Source organism: Lynx rufus, unplaced genomic scaffold (genome assembly GCF_022079265.1).
Source record: "Lynx rufus isolate CCGP_SWC_20201006 ecotype Redwood Valley unplaced genomic scaffold, mLynRuf1.p SCAF_3, whole genome shotgun sequence".
NCBI lineage: Eukaryota > Metazoa > Chordata > Mammalia > Carnivora > Felidae > Lynx > Lynx rufus.
The window spans coordinates 187,736,847-187,749,874 of NW_025814845.1; the positions used below are offsets into that span (position 1 = coordinate 187,736,847).

General features: G+C 46.5%; 1 protein-coding gene across 1 annotated transcript in view; it reads right to left on the reverse strand.

The window, feature by feature from the left end:
* Positions 1-13,028, reverse strand: part of STOX2 (storkhead box 2) — a 102,526-nt gene that overhangs the window by 4,715 nt on the left and 84,783 nt on the right. The window contains exon 2 of the mRNA XM_047092058.1: positions 5,341-5,493. Coding sequence (XP_046948014.1) covers positions 5,341-5,493 — 153 coding nt within the window. The remainder of the gene's footprint in view (positions 1-5,340; positions 5,494-13,028) is intronic.

The window sequence follows — 13,028 nt, forward strand, 5'->3', positions numbered from 1 at the left end:
GAGTTACCATATTCAGAAGGCATCCGTAGTGGCGAGGTGGGAAAGGCAACATTGCTTATGAATAATGTATTGTTTAGTATAATTATTTAATGTTTGAGCTGCATAGTTTCCCTTTAGTCTAGGGCTCTGCTCTTGAGAGAGGTACTCTGGTTTTTATGCAAATGGCTTCAAGGCTGGTATAATAACAATTTTTAAAATTTTTATGATAGTTTCTGCACAAAATGAACTTCATGTGAATTAGCGATAGAACCCAAACCATATATATGAAATTCTTGAGTGCCGTCATAAAATAAAAAAATGCTTGCATATAAGAGAAGCAACTTAAAAGAGCTTCTACACCCCACTAACAACCAGGGCCTCCTGCTGGACAAGTCTGGGGGCACCGTTCACACTGACACAGACTAAAACTCCCCAGATGAGACCGTATTCACACCGTGGGCACAAATGATGCCCACTTGGGCTGTGGGGCATAGCAATCCGGATATCAAACCCGTACTGAAATCTGTGTCTTACATAGTAGCTTGCTTGCAGTCAACACTGGAACAGAAACAAGTTTTTCCAGAACACGGCAAGCCTCGTTTATACGAGTTCACGACTGCCCAGGTTACTATGCTGCCATTATAAAGGAAAGCTGAGGCGTAATCCGGAAGAACAGCTGTTACTACAAACCAAAACTGTGACGGTATTACAGAACGAAGTCTTCGTGTCTTGGATCCTCACGTGTATCGGTCAAGGGATGTCTAATTTGAAAACACAAGCTGGAAACATGCCCTGTCCAATCAACCTTCCACACTTCTACCTGTGAGTCTTCAAGGCTTTAACTGAAAGTCGCTGGTATTTATGATGCTTATTTTATTATGAAGCCCCAGTATAATGACTGCACTTTCAGTTGTCTGTGAAATCCAGACTTCCATGAGAGGTCTGCAGGGCTCCCCTGGGACAGAGATGGCCGTGATGGGTACTTTTCGAAGTTTGCGCATTCAACCACTTCCAGATTCTGTTCCCAAAGTTCATCATGAGCTTGGATTTTGAGGGCTTAAAGAACAAAAAGATAAACTCTGTATCCAAATAAGGCTGACACCCGACTTCTCTCCTTTTCCACGCTTTTACATCTTCCAAAGCAAAAACAGAGATCTAATAACACTGCATGACAAGGCGAGGTTACTTAGACTTACATATCCCTTTAATGCCACAAATCTGAAAATCGTTGGAATGGAGCGCTTATGTATACCTTCTGTATGTTAAGCATTTTAGATGGAAACTTTCAATGGGCTTCTCTGGATTATTTCTTCTCATTTGTGAAGAACACTGGCGGAGGGAGAATTTAGCAAGAACCAATGTAAGGGGATGAGATGGGAGACAGAATATTATATATGTATATGTATATATATGTATATATGTGTATATATGTACATATACATATATAATAATATGCACATATACATATATGTTAAATGTATATATAATATATATTATATATGTACATATATACGTATACATATACACATATACATACATATACATATATATACACATACATATGTTAATATTCTCTAGCAAATTCACAAGCAAACTTCAACCCCATTAGCAGCCTATAGGTCTCTTTCTCTGAGAGTCAGCTTTCCTCCCAGGAAGATCCAATCATGAACAACCCAACAAGTACTAGTTCAATTTAAGTGATCCTTCTGGATGGGTGGGTGACGAGTCCTTACTTAGCTGAGAAGCAAGTATTTATTCTTTTTATACCTTAAGAAAAATTCTTGTTTCTATAATGGAAATTCCAAAATTCAACCAATATAGAAAGGTGATAAAAGGGTTTACATTTCAGTATGTCAGGCATTTTTACTAGGAGACTTTTCACTAAAAAGTTTCTTTAGAATATGGGTGTCTAGGGGCACCTGGGTGGCTCAATTGGTTGCGTGTCTGATCTCAGCTCAGGTTATGATCTCGCGGTTCGTGGGTTTGAGCCCTGGTGTTGGGGCTCTGTGGTGACAGCTTAGAGCCTAGAGCCTGCTTTGGATTCTGTGTCTCCCTCTCTTTCTCTGCCCCTCCCCTGCTCATGCTCTGTTTCTTTGTCTCTCTAAAAATAAACACTAAAAAAAAAAAAAAAAAAGAATATGGATGACCAAAACAGTAATGGAGGCCCAAAGCTAGACTATTCTTTTTATGTATAACATATGCATTAAATATGAGAGTTCAAATGTTTTAATGACATTAAGTTAAATAAAGTCAAAACTTTATTTTCAGGCAGTAAGCTATATAAAAGTAAACAGTCATGGGGCGCCTGGGTGGCTCAGTCGATTGTGCGTCTGACTTCAGCTCAGGTCATGATCTCACAGCTTGGGAGTTCGAGCCCCGCATCACGCTCTGGGCTCACAGCTTGGAGCCTGGAACCTGCTTCAGATTCCGTGTCTCCCTCTCGCTCTCTGCCCCTCCCCCACTCACCTCTGCCTCTCTCTCAAAAATAAATAAACATCAAAAAATAAAATAAAATATGGAACTATTGCTGAACAAAGTTTTAAATCATTACTACCACGCCCTAAACCAGTGGTCAGCAAACTTTTTCTCTAAAGAGGTAGAAAGTAATTATATTACTTTGTGAGGCCTCTGATCTCCCAGGTGCAACTACTCAATTCTGTAACTGCCGCATAAGCAGCTAAAGACAATACATAAACAAATAGTCAAGGCTGTGTTCTAACAAAGTTCCAAATAAAACTTTATTTACAAGCGTAAGTGGTGGGCCACACTTAGCTTGCACCCATGGTTTGCCAACCCCTGCCCCAGACTCAGATCTGTACAGCGCCCCTGCAATGTGGGGTTGACCCGTTAGTCATCAGTGTCACAAAGCTGAAAAAGGTGAAGTTCGCTCCCCTCGGCCCATCTGATGACAAGGCATTGAGATCTAAATTCACATGCCATAATACAAGCTAGCAAAGCAGTCGTTCTTTTAAGTACAGGTGACCTATGGATTTCTCTACAAAAGTATTCCAACTTAGTGATATTGTAATCAACTGCTTGGCAATTTACTACTTTATTTTGCTATTTTTCACAATTTGCTCTTCCATACCGGCTCTGTGTTCTTTCCATTCTCTATTTCATAGCCCAGTAATGGGAGAGATGTAACCAATTTTGGAAAAGCTAGGTGATCTCCCACGAAGCTACATAAAAATAGATTTCAAAAGCTGTGGGGAAGTTTGATGTCAGAAGAGGCCAACCAGGTACAAGGCCACCAAGAAGGGTCTTTCTTCACAAGAGCATTACATCTGTGAACCACATCTGTCCCCTTAGATTGCTCTCACCTGGCACTCTGTTTATCTTGCTACCGAAAGGAAAAGGGTTTGCCTGAAAGTTAACAAAGAAAGACGATCAGACAGTGAAGAATATTCAGAGATAATGTTAGAAAATTTAAGGTAATTTATAGGTTGCAAAAGGTCGGTCGGTCTGTGTTAGAGTTTTTAAACAGCACACATAGTTTCCAAACATGTTAATTAGAAAACTGAAGAAGGACGAAATAAATCACTGGGAGAGAAATGTAAAGTTCCTTCGGGGCAAAAGGAAAAGTGGGGAGTCTCAGTCAGTTAAGCGACCAGCTCTTGATCTCCACTCAGGTCAGGATCTCACGGTCTGTGAGTTCAACCCCCGCTTCAGGGACTGTGCTAACAACATGGGATTCTCTCTCCCCCTGTCTTTCTCTGCCCCTCCCCAACTCACATGTGGGTGCTTTCTCTCAAAATACATAAATAAACATTAAAAAAAAAAACAGAAGTATTCCTCTTGCCCTCTGCCATGGGTGGGGTGCATTTTCTTACACCTCGACCTTGAGTTTGGCCAGGTTTGCTTTGGCCCATGAAATGTCAGTGGGTGTGGTGTGACCGAAGGGCTGAAGAGCCTCTGTATAACCAGACTTGTTCTCTGGTGGCCTCTGTCGTCCTCGTTAGCAGAACTTGCCACTGCGTGTCCCCTTTTCCAAAGAGGATGGGGTACAGGTGGAGCAGGGCCACCTGGGCAGGTCCAGTCTGGATCTGCTGACTCCCGGAGAGCCCCCAGACACATGAGCTGAATAAACGTTCACTGCCGTATGCCATCCATGACCTGTGATTGTTACCCGGCATTTTGGTGGCAAAAGGGAACTGATACAGTCCACAGCTTCTGTTTCACCAAGGTCCCTTCTAGGTTGGGTGAAAACTACGTCGAGAGTTCATTTTTTGGGTAAGCTCTATTTCCTTCTAGGTACATGTCGAGTCCAAGCTGCCAAACTGGTGGCCCGATAATGTACTTTATTTGACTTGCAAGTCACGGGCACCCGTGTGTTAAAATGTATGCATACAGCCAACACACACGTAACTGCCAATAGTTAAGGAAATCTACAGATGTCACAGATTCTACAGAGTTTCCAGAGTCTCTTGAAAAAGCAGTAGATTTGAAGCTCTGGCAGGGTTTGACGTTTTTGGCGGGGGGGGGGGGGGGCAATACACGGGAGCTGAGGACCGGGCTGCCCCCCTTGAGACAGGTCACGCTGTCTTTAGCTTATCACTATTCCTAACGTCTTTTGGTGCCAGAGGCACCAAATGCCATCGGTAGGGCAGCTGGACTATTGTCTTCTTATTGTAATATTTAAGAGACAAGGAAACATTTTATTTTTTTCCTTTAAAATGAGATCTTAACTAATTTATCAAACATCCTATTATTAAAACTCATCAGGCCATGACACAAGCATGCAAGATATGTTTTTGTTTGTTTGTTTGTTTGTTTGTCCTTACTATCGCTCTAGTGTAATCCCTTGGGACTAAACTTTTCCGACACGCTCCCATGCGTCATGGGTGGCTCAGTCGGTTGAGCGTCCGACTTCAGCTCAGGTCGTGATCTCACGGTTCGTGGGTTCGAGTCCCGCGTCGGGCTCTTTGCTGACAGCTCGGAGGCTGGAGCCTGCTTCGCATTCTGGGTCTCCCTCTCTCTCTGCCCCTCCCCTGCTCATACTCTGTCTCTCTCTCTCTCTCAAAAATAAATAAACACTAAAATTTTTTTAAAAAATAAAGGTTATGTTGAAGTTGACTAGAACCTTGGTGGGTTTTGCCAGAATTCTTCACGCATCCTGACTGTATTTCTTCTCAGTGCCCCTTAAAAAGAGCATTACACTATCACCTGGAGACGGCACGTTAGTTTTGAAGTAACAGAGATGATTTGATTTCTAATTACAGACCTAAGGAACGTTTCTGGCCAGTTTTGGCAAATCATTTTTTTTCTATTACATTTCAGTGAGAGGCACCACGGTCCACATGAGGTCCCAGAGCGACCAGCACACATGTCTGTTTGGAAAGTGCTACATTCTCTTCCCATTACCTGGGAAACACGTGGTCAGATGTTCCATCAGCGCTTCCTGGGTGACCGGTTTTCTCGCGGAGTTCATTGCTGAGATGGCCAAGCAAAGGATTTCCCCGAGTGGAATGAACTGAGATTGACTGATGGGAGACATGCTGATTGGTGACACATCACCTGCAGAAAGACAATTTTCAAGGAAGCAGTTCATTAAAAGACCCAGCCTTTTGTCACATGCACGCGCGCGCGCGCACACACACGCACACACCATGACCCTTCCCGGTTCCCAGTATCATGAGGACGATCAACTCTGAACGCTGAAGCTTGTTACGGCCACACAGCGGATGCCCCTCAGGTGGAAGGATGCCCCCCGAGCAGTGGAAGCTCCAATGGCCTCGGCAAACAGAACCTGCCTCTAAAACCTGAGATCTCCTTTCAACAGACTTAACAGCTGAAGGGCGTACGACACGAGGCTGAAAAATGAGCTCTGTTTTTATTAACTCGGAGCCGGTTTATTTAAGAACTGCCATTCCCATCTCGACAAATGCACTTGGGGAAACGTGAGGATTCATTCATTCAAATGTTGAGTGGCTCTTCACGTGTCAGCCATCTGCTGGGGGCTTGGGATTTCCTTGGGAAAGGGAGTGAGCTCCCCTCCCCAGATCATTTCTGCTCTCAAGGAGTAAGGGGAGGAGACGGGCAACTAGACCGAAGTCCACCGTTCTCCACAGAAGGCTGAATGACAGACTCTGGGACAGAGGGGACAGGGCGGTGGTGCAGCAGCACCGGGGACGGGGGTGGGGGGTGAGGGGAGGGGGGTGCTTAGAAGCTGGAAGTGAGAGGTTTCCCTGAGGATGCGCAGCCGGAATCAGGTGCTGAAGCGGGAGTGTGCCTGGGGGCTGGGAGGTGTGGGGGGAAAAGGACCTGTAAGCAGCCGCTTTCTGGGGAGGAGTGGGGAAGGGCACGGGGCCACCATGAGGGGACAGCTGAGCACGAGAGGCCTTCACCCTGTGAGGGAGGGTGAGCCACGGAAGGAATTTCGGGAACGACAGTCAGATGTGACTTTCAGAAGCCGGATGGACTGGAGGGAGCAGGAGAGAGCAGATCACCATCCGCAAGGGACCCTGTGACCTCCTGCCCGTGTCTGCAACTGGAAGAATTGGTGGCGGAGGACAGGCTGAAGATCCAGCCGCGAGGGGCTGACGATGGTTCCTGAAGCGCATCAACGTGCACCGTGAGGCTCTGTCTTCACTTCTGCGGTCTTTGTGTCGCAGTGTGGTGCTTTTCAAGTTATGTTCCGAGGATTCCTAGGATTCCCCGTAAAGATCTCTGGGGTGGGGCTGGGGCCCCAGCGGAGGGAGAGGCTGGAAGAGCAGGAAAGCCTGAAGGTGCCACCTGGGTGCCACCCGGGGCTTGGTAGGGTGTCATGTGCAAAAGGGCCCCACAGAAAGAGGGTAAAGTTAGCAGCAGAGCAGAGGATCTGGGAGCTTCTGAGCTGACTTCCCACATGTATTTACATAATCTCTCCTTTTTTGTTTCTTGGGCCTGATTTCTCCCATGTAATAAACTCCCAGATGCTGGCCAGAACCCAGGCTCAGGTCAGCCTGTGGCACTGGGCAGTGCCCTCCTGGGAGCATGTCAGGACCCTCTGGGGTGGGCCAGCTCCTCACTGTCGGGCACTCAAAGCTGTGCCCAGCTGCAATTCCCGGTTTGCTGGGAACCCAGAGGCCCTTCGAGAAAGAACCTGAACGTGCTTGGATGGACTAGATGGGAAAAGGGTTGATGGATGGAACCAGGCAACGGGGCCCGGGAATGAAAACCCCCAGAGGGGGGTTAAGCCTAACAGGTGCAGGGATGAGGCAGCGGGAACCCGGGGTCAAAGCCTGGAGGCCCCACCCCTCCCACCAAGCCCAGCTCAGTTCAGGGCTCCGGTCAGTTCTGCCGTGGCTCCGTGCTCTCCAGGACAGGGCAGAGAAGAGTGGTCAAAGCGAGTGGGGAGTACCCAGGCCCAGAAGGAGAGAACAGCAGAAGGCAGAACTGACCAGAATACGTGAGCTTTGGGGGCCAATGGAACAGAAAGAGAAGAATCACAAAGAGAGGCCTCCTGCAAACATTCGGTGGGGTAGCAGTGGGTGGAAGTGAGAACGTGGAATTTTGGCTGCCACTGGGGGTATGAGCATCACTTGCTGGCTGGTAAAGCTCAATTCATACTGGTGGCTCAAAAATGAGGGCTGGGACCATCTCGGTAGGCAAGTGTGCGACTGCCTAGAACAGCGTATATATATTTTTTAAGTTTATTTATTTTGAGGGGGGAGGGGCAGAGAGAGAGGAAGAGAAAAAGAGAGAGAGAGAGAGAGAGAGAGAGAGAGAGAATCCCAAGCAGGCTCCGCACTGTCACCACAGAGCCCGACGCAGGGCTCGAACTCACGAACCTTGAGATCGTGACCTGAGCCGAAATCAAGAGTCTGACACTTAACCGACTGAGCCACCCAGGAACCGTCAGTATATATCTTCTTAAAAGCTATTATACCCTCAGTTCAAACCAAATTAATTCTGAAGGCTCAGGCGTAATAGATGAACCGGTGGTAGTGGTGAGGTGCAGGGGAGGTGGGAGTCTGGAGCTCTTCCCGTTCAGATCCCCCCTCCCCACAGCGGCCCCTGTAGCTCAGCCACAGCCTCCGGAAAGATCTCTTCTGGAAGTCCTTCTCTCTCCCTCTGCCTCCTGCGGGAGAGGCTGGGGCACTGAGGCTAGGTTCTTGCTCGGTTGGCTAAGGCATCTGGGGTCGGCGGGCCACGGGGGAGATCAGTGCAGATTCCGGCACCTTCCGACCCGGGATCCATTTGGGAGCTGAACACCTTCTGAACCTTGCCTATCACGATTAAGGGCTTCTCAGAAGACCAGGGGTACAAAACCACTAAATATGATCTTTGTTTTTTGAATGCAGATCTCCCTTCTAGTCTTATAGAGGATACAGGGAACTTGCAGTCTCCGGAGAAAAGATAGGGCTGTTAGCAAACGGACCGCTTGAGTTCAGGCCACTCTTGTCCTTATGCTTTTAGCTAAAATGATCTGTTTAGTTGAACTGCTATCTTCTAAGTTAATTTCTTTTCATTCTTCGCCGCCAACTACAAGGGCCAGCATGCTTCAAGTGCGTCTGAATTGCATTTGCTTCGAAAAAGCTCAGTGTTGCGACAATATTGAATATATGTGCCATAACTTTTCACTCCGGGTACAGAACGGAATGGGATCTGGAGGCTCTAAGTGACTATCTCGTCACCTCATTTTTTATACTGCACTAAGATAAATTATTTTCCACTCCCCGCAGGTCCCCAAGCCCATCGGCAATCCTTGTCTACCCCGGGCCCAGGTGCTCCCTAGATGGGCTCCTCTGCTCTATGTCCAGTGCTACCTGCCCTCCAAAGCACCATGCTCTCCCCTGACCCATTGGGATGGCTTGGATGACTGTCGCTTTTCCCTCTGACCTGACACTGCTTTCCTCACAGGACAGCCAGGTCTTAGAAAAACAGAAAACATGCCCCCGCCCTGCAGAACGTCCTACAGTGACGGCGCACAGCGCCCCAGACAGGGATCGCTTCACCAGGCCTGCAGTGGCAGGGTCAGGGTCTGGGCCTGTCCACCCACCTCTGGGACGGTCACCCTCCCAGTTCCCCACCCTCTCCCTCTGCCACGCGCACAACCTCCTCTGTTTTCTGATCGCGACAAGCTTTTTCTGCACTGGGGCCTCTGCCGTTTGTTGAGCTTCTGGGATGCTCGCTGCACAGGCCTTTGTTGGACTGGCTTCTCCTCCTTTGGGTCTCAGCTTAAGGCGGGACCTCCTCAGGGAGCCCTGTCCTGACCACCCGACGTACCGCTGTCCCAACGCTACAAGAGAGACTCTCTCCTGTTACTTAGAGTAAATGCATATTTGGTCTTTATCCCCATTTCTTGCACAGAGCTCCTAAAACCAGGGGGAATTTCCTAGGTGAGGAGAGAGATAAGGTGTCTTTTGTTATGGTAATCAGGTGGCTTTTAGACCTGAAACTAGGGACAGACCGGCGGGAAGGGGGAGGGGAGGAGCTGGTGGCCTGGAGACTAACTGTGACTAGAGATGGAACTTGCAGTCCTACCGCCAGCCTCCAGGGAGGGGAGAGGGGCTGCAGGTTGAATCAGTGGCCAATGGCCAATGATTTAATTACGTTTCCTTAACGAAGCTTCCGTTGAAAACCCAAAGGATGGGGTCCAGAGAACTTCCACGCTGGTGAACACGTGGATATTTGGGGAAGAGGGGTGTGCTCAGGGAGGGTCATGGAAGGTCCGAGCCCCTTCCCTGCACTTCGTCCCATCAGCTCTTCAGAGTTGTATCCTTGGATAATAAACCGGCACTCCAATAAATAAAGTGTTTCCCTGAGTTCTATGAGCAAGTTAACTGAATCCAAGGAGGGTTCATGGAAACCAATTTATAGCCGGTCAGTCAGAAGCACAGGTGACAATTTGGGCTTTTGGTCGGCTTGGAAGGGGGGCAATCTTACAGGAGTGAGCAAACTCACAGCTACTTTGTGGGCGAACACATTGTTTCTGAGCCGCCATAATTCATATTGTTCTAAAACGAAGGGGTAAGCAGGTTTTCCTTCGGCTCTATTTTCTTACAAACATCCATTTAAGTATAGTCCTCAGGGAATATCTGCCAAATCCCAAAGAATTCAGGTAAAACCTGTGGGATCTGATGCTATCTCCAGGAAGATGATATCAGAAATCAGCTGAACTGTAGGACAGTCCGCTTGTGTTGGAGAACTGCTTGGTGATGTGGAAAACCCACACGCACACCTGAACTGGTACCAGAATCTCAGCAAGCTACTCTCTTCACTGTCTGAGTGTGTGTGCGTGTGTCTGTGTGTTCACTGTCTGTCTCGCCCACTTGACTAAGAGCTCCGTAAAAGAACATTTGAATGCTACGTTCCTACTAGATTTCCGATGCCTAGAATAATGCAGAGAATACATCACACACCCAGTAAGTGTTTGTTGAATGAATGAATGAATGAATGAATGAATAAATGGCCATTGATAACACTGTAATCCTAGGAATTTCTCAGGGTATTTAAAGGATTGCGACTTCCCTCTTGTATCTTGCTAAATAATTTCAAACAAAATAACAAGAGACCGAATATACTTAACCGTGCAATTTCTAAGACTCCCTTTATTAATTTCATCAACAACAGAGCACCCAAACACAGCAGTTACCACAGGAAAGTAATTATATATTAAGTGAGGTTTAGGACATACATTTAAGATCTGTATTAAAGGAATCATAGGTATCAATACAACACATCATTCAAGTTTACCATGATTTTCTATGGCTCTTTTATATAAAGACCTGCTTAATGAGCCAGCTAATCACTCTTCATTAAAATACTAGAAAATTCTTCCAACAACTGGACCACATTTACAGTCAAAGAAGAAAACAAGGGAACGTAAATACTGCCAAAATCTTGTGGGTCACCATAATCTACAGAAACTACCACACTGTGTATAAACTATGAATTGTTACTTGCCTATAATTTATGGGATGGGTTTTTCTATTGTCAGAATTAGTTCTGTACGCATTCAATAAAGACAACTCATGGCTCCTTTGCAGACTAGCAAATTCTTTCTGGACCACAATTCTGTCCTGTTGTTCCAAAAAGAAGGGGTAAAGTAGGGTTTACTTCAGCTTTTACCTTCTTACAAACATCCACTTAAGTACAATCCTCAGGGGACATTTGTCAAATCCAAAATAATTCGGATAAGACCAAGCACGGTGCCTTGGACAGAGGAAGCATTCCGTAAGTTCCTGGTAAATAAAATGCAACTCTGAGAAGACATGAAAATGTTCCCATTGTAAGCAAACCTCTTTGCTTTTAAGAGCATTCGACATTAAAGCTCGATGCCTCAGCGAACATTTGGACGCCGCTTTCATTTAAGGTACCGGTCAGCTGACAAGCATGAGGACAGAGGAGACCGCCCGCCCAGGGTCATGGGGAGAAGGTGGGGAGCGCGGCAGAGGCGGGATAGCAGGTGTGGGGCAGCACCCCCCTTCCCCGGGGAGCGGGGCACACCTGGGCACAGCTGGAGCAGGCTAGCAAGAAAAACAGGAGCCAGGTCCTGCCTGACCAGAGGCTTCGGTCCAATTCTTGATGCTGACGGGGAACCTCTGCGTGTGTTTATACGGAGGAATCACGTGACATGTTGGTGTCAGAAAATCAGTTCTGTGCCACCGTGGGAAACAAACCGGCAACTGGTTTGTTTGACAAGGGGCATCCGGCACGACAGGTAGAAATCACGCCCGTGCTGACTTTCTCCGTCCCTCAGTATCTACAGCTAGTTATTTCCACCTCAGTGATTATCTGTACCCCAAGCGTGCGTTTTTACTGTTGACCCCCCCCCCCCTCTATTTTCCCTTCCAACTTCTGGCCAGTTCCTTTAGCTGGAATTATTTCAAAAAAAAAAAAATGCTCGCTCACATAATTCATCCTTTCAAGAAATATATTTGAGAGCCTGTTATATATTCAATACCTTTAGGCACTCGCCTTGCAAAGTGGTTCCTATCTTGGTTCTATTTGTGTGCCAAAAAAAAAAAAAAAAAGTACTGTAATAAAGCTCTGTTCTTTATAAATGCCTTTTTTTTTTCAGTCATTAATCTAGGTTCTCCGGACTCCTCAGTCTCTGCATATGAGGGAGGGCAACACAGAGCCTAGGAAGACACGACTTTCGTGACAATTTATACCCATCTCTTCCCAGATGATAACTGCAGCTTTCCAAAAGATACCTAACTAGAAGAGCAAGCATACCATTTCCTTCCATCTTAAAGTCCCCACCTTCACATGACTGTAAGAAAAGGACAGCCATAGGGGCGCCTGGGTGGCTCAGTCGGTTGAGCGACCGACTTCGGCTCAGGTCATGATCTCACAGTTTGTGAGTTCAAGCCCCGTGCTGGGCTCTGTGCTGACAGCTCAGAGCCTGGAGCCTGCTTCGGATTCTGTGTCTCCCTCTCTCTCTGCCCCTCCCCCCCCCCCTCAAAAATAAATACACGTTAAAAAAAAAAAAACAAACAAACAACAGACAGCCATAGTTCTTCCAGGTGAACTACATGATAATAAACTACAACACTGAAAATACCCCGAAGCCCATCTTCTATCTTAACCTTCTTTAAATAACCCATTTTTTTCAAGCACCAGCATTATGTTTAAATTACCCTGTTTTCCTGTTTATTTTTAAACACAACTCTTCCTTGTAAATGCCAATTTAATCTGTACTCTGGATTGAAGAGTTACCTTCGACTCTAATCAAGTTCAGGAGTCAAAGCAGTCTACTTCCAAGCGCGGTTCTGCAACTGTACTAATTTCTAATCGGCAAATTCCCAACATACAAAGGCATTCAGGAGGTATTTTGCTAAGCGCCCAGTCTCTCACAACAGAACACAATTACCACTCTGCGCTGTTTCCTCATCTGAGAAGGGAAATGATGTCAAAGATTCCTTCAGGCTCTCAATGATTCTGTGATTCTATGTCAATGCAGCAGGATTCTGGCATAAAAGCATAATATAGTGCTCATGTGTAGCTCTGTTTCCATCTTGCCGGGGAAACTATTTTAATAATCGATCCAATCTGGAAAAAAAGTAGGCTTTAATTTTAAAAAGAATAGCAAAATATATTGGCTATTAATCTTTTCCCTGGTA